The sequence below is a fragment of the Epinephelus fuscoguttatus genome, linkage group LG21 (assembly GCF_011397635.1).
Source record: "Epinephelus fuscoguttatus linkage group LG21, E.fuscoguttatus.final_Chr_v1".
NCBI lineage: Eukaryota > Metazoa > Chordata > Actinopteri > Perciformes > Serranidae > Epinephelus > Epinephelus fuscoguttatus.
This window is the reverse complement of record NC_064772.1, coordinates 30,245,346-30,264,959: the sequence shown is the minus strand read 5'-3', so window position 1 is coordinate 30,264,959 and position 19,614 is coordinate 30,245,346. Positions and strand designations below refer to the sequence as shown.

Genomic DNA, 19,614 nt, shown 5'->3' with positions numbered 1-19,614 from the left:
TTATTGTGATAGTCTAACTTAAACCAGACTTTTAAAATACATGTGAACATGTTAGTCTGACTAAAATCGTACTAAATCATATCCCTCAAAGTCAGACTAACACACCCAGATAATGTGATTGGGAGTTGAGTTACTGCATGTATACAGACAATCGGACCCAAACTGGCCGAGGCGCTCTGTGTATGTCCCACAGTTTCTGCTCCAGGCTTTGACCCGAAAGTCTGTTAGCATTAAATGTGCAACAGAAGAAGAAGCTGATAACTGCATGGTGAAATCTACATCTAGAGCTTTGCATTTTTGGATGGACGAGGAGACACAGTTCATGCTGTGTCTCCTTGAAGAGAAGCTGAAGCTGAAGAAAGTTGTCTACCGTGGTACCAGATCGCTGCTAGCTAACCGTGGCTAACTTGTGTGTCGATTGTTTAGTCTGTGACATAATAGGTCAACTGTAAAAAGGTCCAATACTAACAAGCTGAAAGGGGGCATATCGCCACCTATTGTGGTGGAAATGGTTTCCCCTCCCATGCTTGTATACTGGGACAATGACAGTAGTCCAATTAAATGGCCTAGTTGAGCTGTAACTGAAGCTTGACTTAACTGTGCATGTAAATGTACTGAATGTCATGGGTCATGAGTAGGGTTGTAACAAAACCGAAATCTCACAGTAAGATCTCACTACGATAAAAAGTCCACGATATGATATTTATCACAAAATATATCACAAAATTAAAAAACAAAGAAAAATGTGTTTTTTCATTAATTATTTGTAATCACTTATCCTGTTGAGGGTCGCGGGGGGGCTGGAGCCTATCCTAGCTGACACTGGGGAAGACGCTGACACATAGAGACAGACAACATTCACACTCACATTCACACCTACGGACAATTCAGAGTCACCAATTAACCTGCATGTCTTTGGACTGTGGGAGGAAGCTGGAGTACCTGGAGAAAACACTGACACGGGGAGAACATGCAAACTCTGCAGAGAAGAAAAATGACAAGTTGAAAAAATGTCTCTATTAAATTACAAATCGGATGTGTTTATTCGACATTTTTTCTTGACAGGTATTATTACGCCCTCTGCTGTTCAAACAAAAACAATACAATCAGGGCTTGACATTAAGCTTTTAAAAAGAACATTAATTATAAAATCACTTGGGATTTAGACAGTTACTATAATATTTTAACATGCAAAACATACAGTTAAAGAGAGAATAATTAAGTGGCTGGGACAGTTCTACCCTAAACATCATTTAATTGCCTGTTTTGCCTGACACTTGGCCAGCTTTAGGGGGTTGGAGAAACACATTAGGCCAAAAACAAGGTGGTCATTTGTTATTTCATTATGCAGTGTGTTTGAGATTAAAGCTGGCACACTGTCAGAAACAGCCTTTGATTTGTTGACAGACTCAACAAGCATCATGGAAAGCTAAGGGATGGCTAACAACAACATATCAAATTGTTAATTGGATGAATAATCACAAAAGACATTCATGGTTGGATTTATCATTAAGGAGCTACTTTACAAAGTCTTCAAAGAGACACCGCGCAGTTTAGGATAACAACACATCTGAGAGGGATGTAATTGCATCTAAGCCCTCGTTGGGACAGCACGATGGTTAGCTTCCTCTCTAATGTCAAACCCTGACAATGTCAGACAAGAAGGGATAGTAGATCTCAGCTATACTAGCGTAGTAATCATGTTATATCATGGTAGAGTTCGTCACAGTCCCACGAAGGTATCAAGACATTGTTTTATTGCAATATGAAATTCAATATATATCGCTAGTTCGAACCCAGGGTGGGGGAGCCCTTTTGTGCGGGGTTTGCATGTTCTCCCCATGTCAGCATGGGTTTTCTGTGGGTACTCTGGCTTCCTCCCACAGTCCAAAGACATGCAGATTAATTGGTGACTCTAAATTGTCCGTAGGTGTGAATGTGAGTGTGAATGGTTGTCTGTCTCTATGTGTCAGCCCTGTGATAGTCTGGCGACCTGTCCAGGGTGTACCCTGCCTTTCGCTCATTGTCAGTGGGGATAGGCTCCAAGGATAAGCAGTTATGGAAAATGAATGAATGAATTATTATTATTTTTGGGGCAGCATTTTAGCTCTAATTAGACAGCATGGTTGAGAGGGGACAGGAAAGAGAGCCCTGGAACCAGAGATGTTGATTTGCCCATAAACTGCAGAGGTGCCCCAAAACAAAGTTAAGATAATTAAAACTGATGGCCATAACCCAATGTTAAATTACCCAGGTTACTGTGTGTTTCTATGTTGGGGAACACTCAGCGTATTATTACAAGAAATATAAAGTAACAGCCGTTACATACTGACAGAACCAGCGGCTCCTGTCACCCTATAGACTTTTCTCACAGTAGACATTTTGACTTTTGGTAGAAAAAGCACAGCTCCAACATTAATGATAGCTCTGTTCCATTTACGAATACCAGCATGCACAATACAAAGGGCACCGGCACAACTCAGTGGAATACAGGTACTACTAATATTATTAATTACACTATGCTTTGCTTGTTATGACACATCAAAATATGTGCTGCAAAAAAGTCCTACTAATTTAAATGTTAATGAAAAACCACCTTCCACAGTGTATCTTTTACTTGTTGTAAAAATATTATGATGTACTGTTTAATTAATCTGAGCTGAAACAATAGTCACATTCCGTATGAATAAATTTCACCACTCCACTCGCTCTCCCTGTAAATGCTCCTCTGCTGGAAAACAAGCAGCATTGTCAAAAACAATATGCAATCCCTCGCCATCAGGAGTCACATGCAGGCGCGTACACGGGGTAATACAGAAACATTAACTGTAGAGATGTACGCCAACAGCCGCTCAGTTACAAAGCACAGACACGTGTATTAAAATCAGAGTCCCAGAGCGCTGTGGCTGCAGGTGAGCGCTCTGCAGAGGACATGTGGAATTTCCTCTCCCGCCGTAGATAAATTTGTCGGCTCGGCAACATCTGCTCTCTATGCGGCTTATCAAAAACTGGCAGCTCGGATCTTTAACGTCAGCACACAGACCCGCTGCACTTTCATTTCCATTCTGAAACTTTATGTAACAGACACTGCCTGCATCGCCAAATGGCGGCCGTTAAAGCATAATGACTATGAAACCATAATTATTTGGAGAAGTACTCGAGGAGGCCCCCACCCTAAGTGCTCCCTGCGCGCCGTATATAAGGGCCACGCAAGAGCAGTCGCACTAATCTGCAAAAGAAACTTTTGCTCTCTCCCCCTCTCTCCCCACTTGTCTCTCCGCCGATCTTCATTGTTTCCCCTCGCGACAATAGGAATGCACAAAAAGCACAGAGAATGTTCAATTGCTTGTGAAATTTAAATGGGGAGATTACACAGCTGTTGAAGCCCCCCCACCACCCCACCGCCTCCCAACCCCACCCAAATGCATTTGTGCCGGCTCATTCGTTTTGTTTTGCTCTCTCTTCTTCTTCTTCTTCTTCTTCTTCTCTTCCCCCCCTTCATGAAACCTTTAGCCTCTGTGCCCCGGCTTTATTCCCCTCTCTTTGTTTTCCCTCCCTATCTTCGTGTCTGTCTCTGTCTCTGTGTCGCTTTTATCTGACTCTCTGTCTGTCTTTCTTCTTCTCTTTCTCCTCTGCCTGCTCACTCTCTTCAGTCGGGGATCCACTTGTCCGGCTCGGCGGACCGCCAGCTCATGTACTGCGAGGCCAAGATGGCGGCACGTCCTTACCAGACAGTGAAGCAGCAGTGGTTCAAATACCTGCAGGAAACAGGCCTCGGTACCTGGGTCAAGAAACCGCCAGAGCAGGAACAGTTCCTGCTGTCCGTCTGAGGAAATGTGCGTGTGTGTGTGTGTGTGTGTGTGTGTGTGTGTGTGTGTGTGCGCGCGCGTGTGTGTGTAAGTGAGACAGAGAAAGAGTGTTTGTTTAACCTTTATTTTTTTAGGGTAAGATGACTCTATGCTCTTTACCAACATCCTGCTTCATACCTGGAAGTGTCCCACAGCAACCTCTAAACTCAAGGCTATCACCACCGTGTGTGTGTGTGTGTCATTCTGGATGTGCCACCCATCCGCCCCACAAGAAGCCTGACAAGACGAAGGTCAACTGGACGGCCTGAAAAGAAAACGGACACAAAAAAGATGGACTCTTTCTTTGACTCGCCCTCCTTTAAACGCACAAACATGCGCATTTAAGCAAACACACACCTAAATACGCTCCTCTCTGGCTGTCAAAGAAAGGGTGGGGTAACCTTGAGCAGAATGAAAGGCAGCCGCTATCTTGTCATCAGCTATTTCCGGGCCCCAAGGCTCCTGCTGAGGAGCAGAGCCACGGGGGAGAGAGACAGAGAGAGACAGAGAAAGAGGGAAAAAAAGAGAGAGAGAGGTCCACGTCCAATTACCGGCCCTGTCAGGGTGACGGGTGATAGAGGAAGAGGAAGGGAAGCGATGGGAAGAGAGAGTGAGAAAAAGAGGACACACCATTGCTTTCAGCCCGCCTCACCTTCCCTCTCTCATTTCTATCTTTGTCCTCCTTCTCTGACTCACCCTTTGACTCCTGACTTCCTTTTCCCTTTGTCTCCATCTCTCCCTCTTTGCCCTCTTTCCATTTTCTCCCGTCCTCCACCTATTTCCCTCACCTCCTCTTTGTCACTCTCTCCTCTGGGCTTGTGTCTACCCCCTCCACCCCTCCTGCCTTTCAAGCACAGCGGAGGTTAACACGACACGACGACAGGTTAATACACCCTCTTTTTTCCCTCCCATCCTCACCCCACTGGGTAGAGACAAGGAGAAGAATGGAGGCGAGGTACATAAATGCAGCCATTACAGCTTGCCTAAGTACAGGTGGAGGTGATGATGGAGGAAGGGGAGTGGTTGTCTGTTTCCTTTCTCTTTCATACTGATTTTATTTCCTTTCTCTTTCTGTGTTTTTCAACCTGGTTGACCTCAGTTCTCAGTCGCACTTGGCCAGTTTCTGTACATTTGAATCGAACCCTGTTGTCACCAATAAGAGCGACTTTCAGTCGTGACTCATTAGCGAGGCCTTGTTGACCTGATCGACTTGTGCTGTCTCTCTGTGGTCACGACCGCCCTGAAAAGATAATAGTCAAGGTGGCTTCAAGTTTTGTCAGCCCACACCCCCTCACTGTCAGCGCTGTGGTCGACTTGAGGGACTTTATTTTGAAAGCCATTTTCCACACACTTGAACACACAAGCCTCACTTGTGGATTAAAAATAAGCAAGGTGAATATGGACGTTCCCGATCACCACCATGTACATTTGTATCTCACAGTATTTTTTATGTCTTTGCATATTTCATGATGTGAGCAAACACACCGCGTGTGATTTTTTTAAGCAGCTAAGTGTTGATATTCATTGTGATCATGACTGTGTTGTTCTGTCATTGCTGTATTCTCTTCAAGGATTTTAGACGAGGCATCCAAACCAGCCACCAGCATGGCTCAGTCAGCAGTAAAATCCAAGTAGTGAGAGTGACATCTAGTGGTGCTTTCTGTTGTTCTCCTCCTGTCCTGCTCCTTCTGAGCCCCTGCTCTGGCAGCATCATGTGCTCCAGTGAGGATACAGTACCTAAACAAACTGTTGACCGTCTGGCCGATTGAACTGTAGAATGAGACCTTCACTGGAGGTCAGTGTGTGAGGACGATGTTTTGAAACACACAGGCAGATTTACACAAGAGAGAACTTGACCCATATGTGACCTGCATTTTGCTTCCCATTCAATTCAATCAGATTCTATACTTATTTAATAGCTCATTAGCAGGTCTAGGACAGTTATCTCAAAATGGGATCTCCAGGGGTCCTTGAGGTAGTTCCAGGGGGTCACCAGGAAAACGGGGAATCATTTATTTTCACTATTATATCCACCACAGAGGACAGCCTGAGTCATAAGAGTGACTTTTCTGATCATAGGTTTCACTGTGGACAGCAACTATAATATTCTGGGCCCAGTTGTTCAGAAGTAATCTGATCCGATTTCGGTCATGGGACAGGATCAGATCTTGACAGTGGGTTGTTCAAAAGAGAAAAAAAGTGGGATTAGATCATGTAATCCAGTCCTGGTTTTGATCTGGATCAGACCTTCAGTACAAATTGCTCAAAACTTCCTAGCAGGATTGGGATACTTTAAAAAAAAAAAAAAAACAAAAAAAAAAAACAAGATTTTCCTGATCCCAGCAGAGGGGTGAATTTCAGGAACAAAAGTGTAATAAAATTTACATTTATACTTTGCACTTGATTCGTGTAACAGTTACTCCGAAGTAGACATCAGGCTACCTATTATGGCTGTCAGTACAGTGACATAAAAAAAAAACTACAAAAAAGGATGTTGTCCCATAAAATAATCCCCCAAATTTATAATCTCAATGATCACTGTGTTGTTCTCTTTCACAACACCTACGGAGACACTACGGTTGCAGTGTGTTTGTTGGCACATTTCTACATTTTGTATCCATTGTTTTATGTAAGTTTTAAAGCCCCTGAATTATTATTGCATTACAAATTTGTAACTTAAAAAGCATAAAGTTAAAGTTAGTACCAAAATTATTTATTGGGAAAACTCAGCTGCTCTGCTTCATGGTGGCTGTGTGGGTGTGGTTTGTTGAGATTTGATTGGCAGTGACCAAACAGCCCACCAACTGAGGTCAGATTCTGATTCAGCTGTGCCCAAATCCTGATGTGACATCATCTCTTTCTAAATTAATCTCCACCAACTTTAAACCAGCAAAAAGAGTGCAGTGAAAACCACAAAAAAAAAACCCAGAAAACTCTTGTGGAATACGAAAAACTGTTCCTGTTAGAAACTCAGTGAGAAAACAGGGCCTTTGAATTATTTGTGTTTCTTTCAACAATGACAGTACGAGAAGTATTTTTAATATCTCATGTTTCATCAGTAGTTTTATGTCCCCTAGTGGTTTGCATGCTGTCTTAATTCATGAAAATGGCAAACTACAGTTTATTAAATGTAAGTGGTACAACCAGATTAAGCTTTTACAGAACCCTTGGGCAAAAATTTGCTGTTGGGCCCCTGTTGATCCCCCTAACCACCAACCTTGGCCTGTGGCTGTTTTATGCCTGGTTCACACTACAAGATATCAGCCTGATTATAGCCTGATGCAGCGTCATGTGGTGTCTGCATGGATAGTGAACGACAATGAGTGTCATGCATTATAATCCATCGTTTAATCTCGTGTAGATTGACATAGTAGACGACAACCGACGCCACACCTGGGACGCCTCACGACTTTCCGATAGAAAGTCTTGCATGTTTGATTTTCTTTTTGTCGTTCACAACTGCTCCCGTCACAGCCGTCACTTTGACCAATAGAAACACAGAGCGAGCTGCTGCCGTAGACAACTGTACGACAACAACACCCCAGGGTTTTTGATATCTCCTCTAGGGACGTTACCACACAGAGTAAAAAGGGAATAATGCTGGCGAGAAACAGTAGAGGCAATTTAGCAACCTGGTGAGTACTGCCATTAGCATCAAGCTAGCAAACAACATTATTTCTTCATAATGGAGGATATAAAGGAATAAAATTAAAATGTAGTGGTGGGGCTTTTACTTACCTCAACTGCAGAGGGAACCAGCTTCATTTGAAACATACTACATTAGAAATAGCCCGTTATTTATTATTTCCTCTAAAAAATTCTACTTTTATATTTGATAAAGTTAATGCATTGCGCCGTCATTTCAAACTAACACTTCCTGTATCTCTTTAAAATTAAAAGCCTCTTGTAATTTCAGTTGAGAGAATCCCTTCATTTTCCAAAAAGGCTTTTATTGTGAAACATTTACAGGAACTTGTTGAGGATTCAGTAACTGTCAGAGTTTGCATGCGGTACGTCAAATGTAGCTCCTGCCATCTGGTGGCGCTTTTTGTTACTACAACATTTCAGCTGGCACATGCACGGTTACAGTGACTGAAATAGTAGTAATAAAAATAAAAAATAGGACGAGAAGTTCCAGCATGATTTTATGACTCCGCAATCGTCTAATCTGACATAGTGACTGTCGGAACGGACAAAAATGTTGTGTAGTGTGAACCAGGCATCAATATAAGAAAAGAAAACCCACTAGACGTCATTTTCTGGAGCTCATATTGTCTGACTCTTTGTTTACACCGGAGTTTGTGTAAATCTTGTCTGTGTGTATCATAACAGAGATCAAGTGTTTGTTTTCCACCAACATGTTTTGCTGATCTTAATTGTTTGAGTGGTCATCGTCTGCCTACAGTCCATAACTTCAGACATGACATGGTTTGTCGACGCAGGTAACAACATTCCTCATGGCTTCACCCCGTGTTTCATAATGGCTGTATGAGCCATGAAAACAGATACACAGATTTATTTTGAGAGATAATAAATATAAGGCATGTCTGAATGGCAATATTGTATCCAAGAGTGTACATATGTAAAAAACAGAAAAGAAAAAAAGATGTTGACAAAGATGTGACAGAGATCCTAAAATGTCTAATTATCATGTAAATTAAAGTATATGAAGAATTGCTGCTAAGGTCTGTAAATTGCACTTCAGTAACAAATAAAAAGTGAATGTTTGTACTGTATATGTGAATAAAAACACAAAATCTTGTAATTTTACTTTGTCTTGATAGTTTTTTGATTAATAAGATTATGATGCCGATGGAGAGGAAACATTAAATGTAAAATATAATACGTGTCTCATTACAAATACATTAAAAAATCAAATAATGAGCACTGATATTGGTCCATTTTAAGATCACCTGTCTATAGCCAGCACCGGCCCTCAGGAGCATCCAGACAAATATTAAAGAGGCCTCCCTCCTTCCTGCCGTCTCTCCCAGGGGAAATCCACAGGGAAATGGTTATCTCTATTTGGCTCGGTGGCAGGTGTCACACAGACCAGCCACCAAATTAGCCTGGAGGAAGAATGAAGCGAGGAAGAGGGGGAGAGGAGAGGAGGGGATCGAGGTATGCCTCCTCAGCAGCATCCACCCTTCCCCCTAAGGCCATGGAGTCGACTGTGTGCTCTACAATAAACATCATAATTGACAATTTGCTCCAGTGGCTGGTCACGGCCAGCCAGCTATAATCTAATGGACGAGGACAGAGAGGTAAAACTCCACAGAATATTCTCTCTCCCAGTGTCATGCTGTTTCTCAATGAAATCTAAGAGCCATAACACACTAACTATGACACTATTTCAACATGTAGGCTGAGACCAACATACAGATTTACACAGGGATGATACCTGCTTTTTTGAAATGGTCTGGCATCTTCAATATTCTAGAAAACTCCAACCTTTGTTCTGAAACCTGACGGTCTTCCCAACGGTGTAAAAGAATGTAAACACTGCAGCAGTGGTGAAAAGGAAGTTTTCTATGAGTCTACTTCACCACATCTGTTAATATTTACTCCAGTGCATTTATTTGACGGCTAGTTTCTTTCCAGATTAGTGTTTTTAAAACAGTAAAGATACTAGGTCAGACAGCTGAACACTGAAACTCAATATAAAGCTTTGTAAAGCTTGAGCCGGTTTATTTTGAAAAGACAGAATGCATGGAGCAAGTTTGTAAACAGTATAGTATGACTTTTATTGCATATTATACTGTGACATTTTTATGACAAACTAGTGTGACTTTTTTTTATGCATACAGTACTATTTCATGACCTTTTTATGACACTATTATCAAAGTAAATAACATTTTATGACTTTTGTATTACCTACTATACTTGGACATTTCTATGACATGCTATGACTATGACTGCGACTACAACTTTTTTATGTGTATGCATACCATACTACAACATTTTTATGAAATACTTTGCTATGACCTCTATTGTATAATATACTTTTAATGACAAACTGTGAGGACAAAGTGTACTGTGGCATTTTTATGATATACTTAACCGACTTTTTTGTCACTTTGTTCTTGCTGTACTATACTATGACTGATCTATGACATTTTGATGACATACTACGCAATTTCTTTTTATTGCATATTATACTACAATATTTTAACGACAAACTGTGGTGTAACATTTTAGAACATTTTAATGACCATCCAAAAACAGTTGTGGGGGGTTTTTTTTCAAAGTTTTCTGTTTTGTGACTTTTTTATGGCATATCATACTATGACATCAAATGCATACAAGGACATTTTATGACAGCATATATATGACTTTTTTGCATACTATAAAATTTTGATGGCATACTATACAGTGACACTTTATTTCATGCTATTTCATGCGATTTTTTGTGTACTATACTGACACAATGACATTCTACTACTAGGGCATTTTTATTCCTTTTTTATGGCGTACTATACCATGACATTGTCATGACTTTTTAAAAGATGCTATACTATGACATTTTTATTACTTATTTTGACATAATATATTACGACATGTTCATGACTTTTTTTGACATACTATACCATGAATCTATTTTACAAACATAATATGACATTTTTATGGCTTTTTGACATACTAACCGATGACATTCTATTACTTTTTTTTAACATATTATACAATATCATTTTTATGAATTTTTTGGCAGACTATACTTTGACTTTTTTTTAAAATCTTTTTTGCATTCTATACTATGACATTTTTATGACTTTCAGCATACTATACTGACTATTTTCGACATACTACACTGACTTTTTTGGCTTTTTCAACACACTATACTATGACGTTTTTCAACATACTATACTAAGACATTTTTATGACTTTTCGACAAACTATACTATTACTTTTTTTTACCTTTTTCAACATACTATACTATGATTTCTTTTAACATACTAAACTATGACTACTTTCGACATACTACACATACTCTTTTTTTGCTTTTTCAACATACTATATTATGATGTTTATATGACTTTTTTTGACATACTATATCACGTTTTTATGACTTTTTTCAACATACTTTACTATGGCATTTTTTGACTTTTTTTATGACATACTATGGCGTTTTTATGACCTAGTACACTATGACTTTTTTCGATATACTATACTATGGCTTTTTTTGACATACTATACTATGACATTTTCAAGACTTTTTTCAACATACTATACCATGACATTTTCCGACATACTATACTATGACGCTTTATGCATTTTCATAACATACTATACTATGACTTTTTTGGGCTTTTTTCGACATACTATTCTATGACGTTTTTATGTGTTTTTATGTCATACTGTACTATGATATTTTTATGACTTTTTTCGACCTACATTACTATGACTTTTTTCGACATACTATACTATGGCGTTTTTATGCATTTTTATGACATACTATACTATGATATTTTTATGACTTTTTTCGACCTACATTGCTATGACTTTTTTCGACATACTATACTATGACGTTTTTATACATTTTTATACTATGCTATACTATGACATTTTTAAGACTTTTTTGACATACTAGACCATGTCTTTTTTCTGACATACTATACTATGACTTTTTTTTGACATACTGTACTATGATGTTTTTATATATTTTTATGACATACTATGACTTTTTTTTTTTTTTACTTTTCGACATACTAAACTATGACATTTTCATGACTTTCTTCGACATACTATACTATGACATTTTTATGACCTTTGTCAACATACTATACTGTCTTTTTTCCTACATACTGTGCTATGACGTTTTTATGCATTTTTTTGACATACTACACTATGACTTTTTAAACTTTTTTCGACATACACACTATGACATTTTCATGACTTTTTTCGACATGCTACAGTATGACGTTTTCGACATCCTATACTGTGACATTTTTATGACTTTTTTCGACATACTATACTGTCTTTTTTCCACCATACTGTGCTATGAAGTTTTTATGCTTTTTTATGACATACTAAACTATGACATTTTCATGACTTTTTTCAACATATTATACTATGACGTTTTTATGATTTTTTTTTTTTTTGACATACAATACTGTGACTTTTTTCGTCATGTTATACTATATCATTATGACTTTTTTCGACATACTCTACTATGACGTTTTTATGACTTTTTTCAACATACTATGCTATGACTTTTTTCGATATGACGTTTTTATGCATTTTCATGGCATCCTATACTATGACTTTTTCGGGCTTTTTTCAACATACTATACTGTGACATTTTAATGACTTTTTTTCAGCATACTATACTGTGACGTTTTTATGAATTTTTTCGACATACTATACTATGACTGTTTTTTGACATACTTTACTATGACGCTTTATGCATTTTCATGACATACTATACTATGACTTTTTTAAGCTTTTTTCGACATACTATACTATGACATTTTTATGACTTTTTTCAACATACTATACTATGACGCTTTCATGAATTTTGTTGACATACATTACTATGACTTTTTTTGACATACTATACTATGGCGTTTATATGTGTTTTTATGACATACTATACTATGATATTTTTATGACTTTTTTTGACATACTATACTATGGCGTTTATATGTGTTTTTATGACATACTATACTATGATATTTTTATGACTTTTTTCAACCTACATTACTATGACTTTTTTCGACATACTATACTAGGACATTTTTACAACTTTTTCAACATACTAGACCATGTCTTTTTTCTGACATACTAGACTATGATGTTTTTATGCGTTTTTATGACATAGTAAACTATGACTTTTTTCGACATACTATACTATGACATTTTCATGACTTTTTTTTTTAACATACTATATTATGAGGTTTTTTTGACATACTATACTATGACGTTTTCATGAGTTTTTTCGACATACTATAATATGACATTTTATGTGGTTTATGACATACTATACTATGGCTTTTTTTTAAACTTTTTTCAGCATACTATACTCTTATGTTTTTATGTATTTTTATGACATACTATATAGACATACTATGACTTTTTTTGACTTTTTTCAACATATTATACTATGACGTTTTTATAGGTTTGTATGACATAATACCATGACTTTTTTGTGACTTTTTTCAACATATTATACTATGACGTTTTTATGACTTTTTTTGACATACAATACTGTGACTTTTTTCGTCATGCTATACTATGACTTATTTTTACTTTTTTCGACATACTATACTATGACATTTTTATGAGTTTTTTCGACACACTATACGATGACTTTTTTGACATACTATACTATGACGTTTTTATGTGTTTTTGTGACATACTATACTATGACTTTTTTCGACATATTCTACTATGACGTTTTTATGAATTTTCATGACATACTATACTAAACTATGAGTTTTGGGGTTTTTCGACATACTATACTATGACGTTTTTCTGACTTTTTTCAACATACTATACTATGACTTTTTTCGACATGACATTTTTATGCATTTTCATGACATCCTATACTATGACTTTTTCTGGCTTTTTTCAACATACCATACTATGACATTTTCATGAATTTTGTCGACCTACATTACTATGACTTTTTTTGACACACTATTCTATGACGTTTTTATGCGTTTTTATGACAGACTATACTATGATATTTTTATGACTTTTTTCGACTTACATTACTATGACTTTTTTCGACATATTATACTATGACGTTTTTATAGGTTTGTATGACATAATACCATGACTTTTTTGTGACTTTTTTCAACATACTATACTATGGCGGTTTTATGATTTTTTTTGACATACAATACTGTGACTTTTTTCGTCATGCTATGCTATGACATCATTATGACTTTTTTCGACATAATATACTATGACTTATTTTTACTTTTTTCGACACACTATACGATGACTTTTTTTGACATACTATATTATGACGTTTTTATGTGTTTTTGTGACATACTATACTATGACTTTTTTCGACATACTATACTATGACGTTTTTTGTGTTTTTAGGACTTACTATACTGTGACATTTTGATGACTTACTTCGACATACTATACCATAACGCTTTCATGCGTTTTTATGACATGCTATACTGGGACATTTTTATGACTTTTTTCGACATACTAGACCATGTCTTTTTTTTCAACATACTATACTAAAACTTTTTCATGCGTTTTTAGGACATACTATACTATGACATTTTTCAACATACTATTCTATGATGTTTTTATTACTTTTTTCAACATACTATACTATGACTTTTTTATGCATTTTCATGACATCCTATACTATGACTTTTTCGGGCTTTTTTCGACATACTATACTAAGACGTTTTTATGACTTTTTTCGACATACTATAATGTTTTTTGCGTTTTTAGGACGTACTATACTATGACATTTTGATGACTTTTTTCGACATACTATACTATAACGTTTTTATGCATTTTCATGACATCCTATACTATGACTTTTCTGGCTTTTTTCGACATACTATACTATGACATTTTAATGACGTTTTTATGACTTTTTTCAACATAATAGACCATGTCTTTTTTTCCAACATATAATACTATGACGTTTTTCGATATACTATACTATGACTTTTTTTGACATACTATACTAAGACATTTTTGACTTTTTTCGACATATTATACTATGACTTTTTTTGGACATACTATACTATGACGTTTTTATGACTTTTCGACATACTATGCCATGACGTTTTCAAATCTTTTTTCAACATAACATACCATGATATTTTTTATGACTTTTTTTATGACATACTATGACATTTCCATGACTTTTTTAAACATACTATACTGTGATGTTTTTATTACTTTTTTCGACATACTATGACGTTTTTATGACTTTTTTTTTTTACTTTTTTCAACATACTATACCATGACATTTGTATGACTTTTATTTTATGACATACTATGACATTTTCATGACTTTTTTCAACATACTATTCTATGATGTTTTTATTACTTTTTTCAACATACTATACTATGACTTTTTTTTTTACTTTTTTCAACATGCTATATCATGACATTTGTATGACTTTTATTTTATGACATACTATGACATTTTCATGACTTTTTTATGCATTTTCATGACATCCTATACTATGACTTTTTTCGACATACTATACTATGACGTTTTTTTGCGTTTTTAGGACATACTATACTATGAGGTTTTTATGACGTTTTTGACTATTTTTCGACATACTATACCATGACGTTTTGGACTTTTTTTTTGGCTTACTATACTATGACAGCCTATGACTATGTTATAGCATACTATACAACATTTTTATGTTATAGTACACTATGACTATACTTTTTTTACGTTGCCATTTTATGGCAGACTTAATCAAAACATTTTTTGTGAGTTTTTACTGCGTTACATACTATGCCACATCTTACATTATGTCTTATATTCTGAATCAATACATTATTGGGTAGGACAATTTGATATTGTTTGAAAATGTTCATTGTGATTATGCCCCAGCTACATGTTAAACTATGAAAGATAAACCAACCATCCTTATTTAGCCTACTTCAAAGAGAGTTTCTCACCAAAGTTTAGAAAACACATATTCATAATAAGTATTACTTGCCAACTGCATGCAACTCTGTGGATGCCATATGGGCTTCCCTTAAGCTACTATTTAGCAACAAAACTTCACTCTAACTAAAACTAAATGTTAATTCAGCCATGGGCCAAATAACAAAGTTTCTGTTTGCACTCAGTACAAATATCCATACACCTTATGGTTCTCCTTTCATTAACACTAGACTTCATTACAACTTACCAGATTTACACCAGGATGAATAATGTGTAGTTTTCAAAGTGATATATTTCTTGTTGAATGGAACAAAAGGGTGAGAGGGGTTTGTGTTGAATAAGATGAAAAAGAGACATGAGAGACTGGGAGAAGAAAATCACACATTTTATTGGAAAGTGTCAGAGAGCACGTACCCGTCACAATAAAGTATGCAAAGTAGATCACATAATGAAGTTTGAGGTGAATATGATTCGCTACAATGAAGCGAAGCCTATCCACTTTTTTTTTTTTTTTTACCCCCCTTCAATCTGGCACACAATAATTTAATGTATCAATCCAGAATCATATTTCCTCTGAGCTGGAATTCATATGTCGGGCACAAATCAGACTTGCCTGCAGATTAAAATGACATTGATATCAGTGGGCGCGAGATTGAGTTCCTTGAATGAAACAGGGATAAAAATCCTATCTGCACTGAGCAGTGGAACACAATTAGTTATTTAACTAGCATTTGGAAAAGTGCATTGATGCTCAGATGGATAAGGCTAATACACCATTTTCAATGCAATGGTAAGGCATTTCAATACGCTTATTACATTTTTAGGTTCATGCCACTTCAAAATCCATCCTGACTCTATTGTTGGTAGCAACAGCAGTAAAGTGTGAAGTCTGACGCCAACTTTGGGGTAAGTTATGCATACCTATGTACACTGAGCTACATCTACACCAGTCACACAAGTACATAAAATCTTTGTATTGGGTTTACAGCACTGAAATAAGTTAAACAAGAAGATCAGAAACTACAGCATGACTTCATGTTTCGTATATTGCACAAGTGTAACAAATAAAGAGTTTCCTGGATTCTGGTCAAGCCCAACTCATCTAGTTCTTCTAGTTCTCAAAATGAGATTCAGTGTGTGTTTAAAGTCGCTGATATCCATAAGTCAAATGGGCTTCACTCTGAGCACCAGAAACACAAAGGAGCTGGGTTATTGCTTCTGAATTTGGATAAAGAGTGCTTCTCACAGACTTGACAGCGCCATCCACAACAAAAGGTCCAAGAGGTCATACAAGGCTAAGGGTTCAATGCAAAGTGTAAACACTATAACTTCATATTGACAGGCTGTTACTGAAGCACAGAAATGACCAGTAACTGACAAGTTCACTTGGGGATGACACATTACAGCAACAGGGATCTGAGTTGGCAACAGGCTGAAGAGGATTGGGTCTGTATTTCACCGACACTGAGGAATCTTGGGTGCATATTATGGCTAAGAGTACTGACACCTAAACCTGCAACATACAGAAAATACTAGGTTATGATAATGTCAAACACATCCCGATCACAGACCTACAAAAGATTTGCAAACAACAGAAGTGCAGTCGTTTTCCCATTATTGCTATGCTTTTGACACTTTGCAGTCTGACAGAGAGGCAGAACGGAGCAAAACTTTAAAAAATGAAATCCTACTGTAAACATGGAACAAGGCAGTTACAGTATCAATTGAAATATTGACAACAAAATCTGGAAATACAGAGGCTGGCTGTGAATTGAAAGCATCAAAGGTAATAGGCAAAGAGTCGAATCTTAATTGGTGAAAACTTTCGGACAGAACAGCAGATCCTGAAACATTTTAAGACAACCGAATGACCCCGCAGCCTGAGTGCTGCGAAGGTCACCTGTCAGGCCTGAATATTATTTATTTTGTTTCATGATGAGAAATATTTCAAGTCTGACTAAAAGGATAAAAACATTTCACAGAACCACGCTGTCTCTGCCAAACTCCACCCGTAACAGGTAGATTTCTGTAAGACACTTAATCCATGAAACAGCAAGAACCTGCAACACAGATCACTTAATCAGGCCATGACATAATATATACATAACTTCTTTATATCATATTCTACAAACTCTCCTGGCCTTATAGTCGTTCTCTCATTTCTTTACAAGTAACATTTGCAAACTGAGATTATCTACATGCAAGAGCAACCATTCAGCAGTAACTAAACAACAGTGATGTGAACAGCAGCCTATGACTGTGGAGTCAAATATATATACTTTTATACTTTAAAACAGAAAAGGCTAGGAGCAAAAGAATCAGCCTAGCCGTGTCACAACTTCACAATGCATGCTAAATAAGGGAGAGGGTCAAACACAGGAGATCAGCTCTGCGGCCTCGCACGCACCTGGACTTTAAAATGTGGGAACCATGTCAGTCATTTGACACCAGGAGGTTTCATCTGCAGGTGTACACAGTAAATTAGTGTAATTCATCAGGGGAATACACTCCTATCAAGTGTTAATATCTGCGTCCTAAAATGTAACGGTAATATTTTCACAAAAACTAAAATGCTTCACTAGATAGACACTTTGAACGTACAAGCACGAGCGAGGCCACAGATTACAGTGTTTTTGTGTACCGTCTCCTATTTTGCTGTGTTTCTGTTGTGTGTGTGTGTGTGTGTGTGTCAGTGGCATCACTTCTCCTGCAGCAGCGCAGGGATGTTGATGTTCCAGCCGATGGCCTGTCGGTCGAAGCCACAGGTGAACAGGTTGCACGGCTGGTTCTCTTCATTCCAGGCTGTACAACACACCATTCGCCTGTGACCCTGCACACACACACATTTAAGATTTTAGTTTTAATGGGGCTGATAAGGAGGTGTCACGATTTTGATTCTAAATCAAAAGCAGGACCAGTGATTCTCCCAGTATTATTGCTTTCTCTGATCCCCACCTGATTGCACACGTCCAAAGGAAAAAAAAACAGCACTTCAAAGACGACAGTGTAGCTAATAAGGGTGTAACCATCCATCAATCTTGATCAACATATTGTTTCAGTGATCAACGATCCAGTATCATTGATGCAAAGTGAAAACATAGATCTACATTGTCATCTTTAGGATGCGCTTTTATTTTGACAAGTCGCTACCGTCAAACAGCAGCAGGCAGATGGCAAAAAAGCCGAGAGAAAGACGATGAGGATATCGTTATTTACTCTGGAATATATCGGCAGTGTGGCTGTATGTAAACAATGACTTCACGTAAGATCATTGTACCTGCCTGGTTCGAGCATCTCACTCCGCTAACTTCTCACTACAGCAACATTAGCTGCTTTGTTTTAACAATGTTCGGCTGAAAAATCGTGCATGCAGGCTGAAATTCAACAGAGCTGTTCTGTCAGGAGATGCAGCGACTTAAACGGTGAGTAAAAAATGTATAACTTATACGTGTACTTAGTTAAGTTATGAATGGAGGAAAGTCTGCTAGCCACTAGGATAATTTACGCACTTAAACATGCTTGAGCAAAAAACAGTTAATGTGTCTATGAACCTTGACAGTTATTCCAGAGCTGAGTTTTATACTTTTGTCATATGATCTTGTTGTTAATCCATGTTTTATGGCTTCAGGGCTTTAAGACAGATAACCCTGAAGTTTTAGGACAAAGATGTTGGTTGTTGAAAACACTTCTTCCATAAAGGTCAGAAAGCCTTGAAGAGAAAGAAAGCCTTGTCCCATGTGGTGTTATATGTGTGTTAGTAAACTCGTGATTTACACCTCTAGTAGCTAACCTGTAGCCTACAGCTGCACTTCTCCAGGCACACGGCCACTGCCAGAGCCGGAGACGACAGAGAAACTACAGAACTGGGAAATCCTCCTACTTCCTGTCGTCAAGATGTTGACAGAAAAACTAGTAGTGAAGTGAAGTGGTGGCTTTTTGCAGGTGAGTGAACTCAAGCTGTTGTTGTAAAGCACCCTCTGCCATTTAGTGACTCTTCTTTTCCTTTCTGTGTAACCCCGGGTTCATGCTGCATACGGAAGAGGTACGAAGCGCGCTGAATTTTTGTGGAACTCTACCCACTAGATTTCAGCGCCCATGTTAAGCAACTGGGTTGTTTACACTGGCCATGGTGCGCCCAGGCCAGCCGGCTATCTGCAG

General features: G+C 37.5%; 2 protein-coding genes across 4 annotated transcripts in view; one reads left to right on the top strand and one right to left on the bottom strand.

The window, feature by feature from the left end:
• Nucleotides 1-3,830, top strand: part of adarb2 (adenosine deaminase RNA specific B2 (inactive)) — a 272,346-nt gene extending 268,516 nt beyond the window's left edge. The window contains exon 10 of the mRNA XM_049564848.1: nt 3,654-3,830. Within this exon, the coding sequence (XP_049420805.1) occupies nt 3,654-3,830 (177 nt within the window). The remainder of the gene's footprint in view (nt 1-3,653) is intronic.
• An 11,995-nt stretch (nt 3,831-15,825) lies between these two features.
• The window catches only part of LOC125881633 (WD repeat-containing protein 37-like), a 36,261-nt gene continuing 32,472 nt past the window's right edge, over nt 15,826-19,614 (bottom strand). For all 3 annotated transcript variants that reach the window (XM_049564858.1, XM_049564860.1, XM_049564859.1), the window contains one exon: nt 15,826-18,286. In XM_049564858.1, coding sequence (XP_049420815.1) covers nt 18,155-18,286 — 132 coding nt within the window. In that variant the 3' untranslated portion in view covers nt 15,826-18,154. The remainder of the gene's footprint in view (nt 18,287-19,614) is intronic.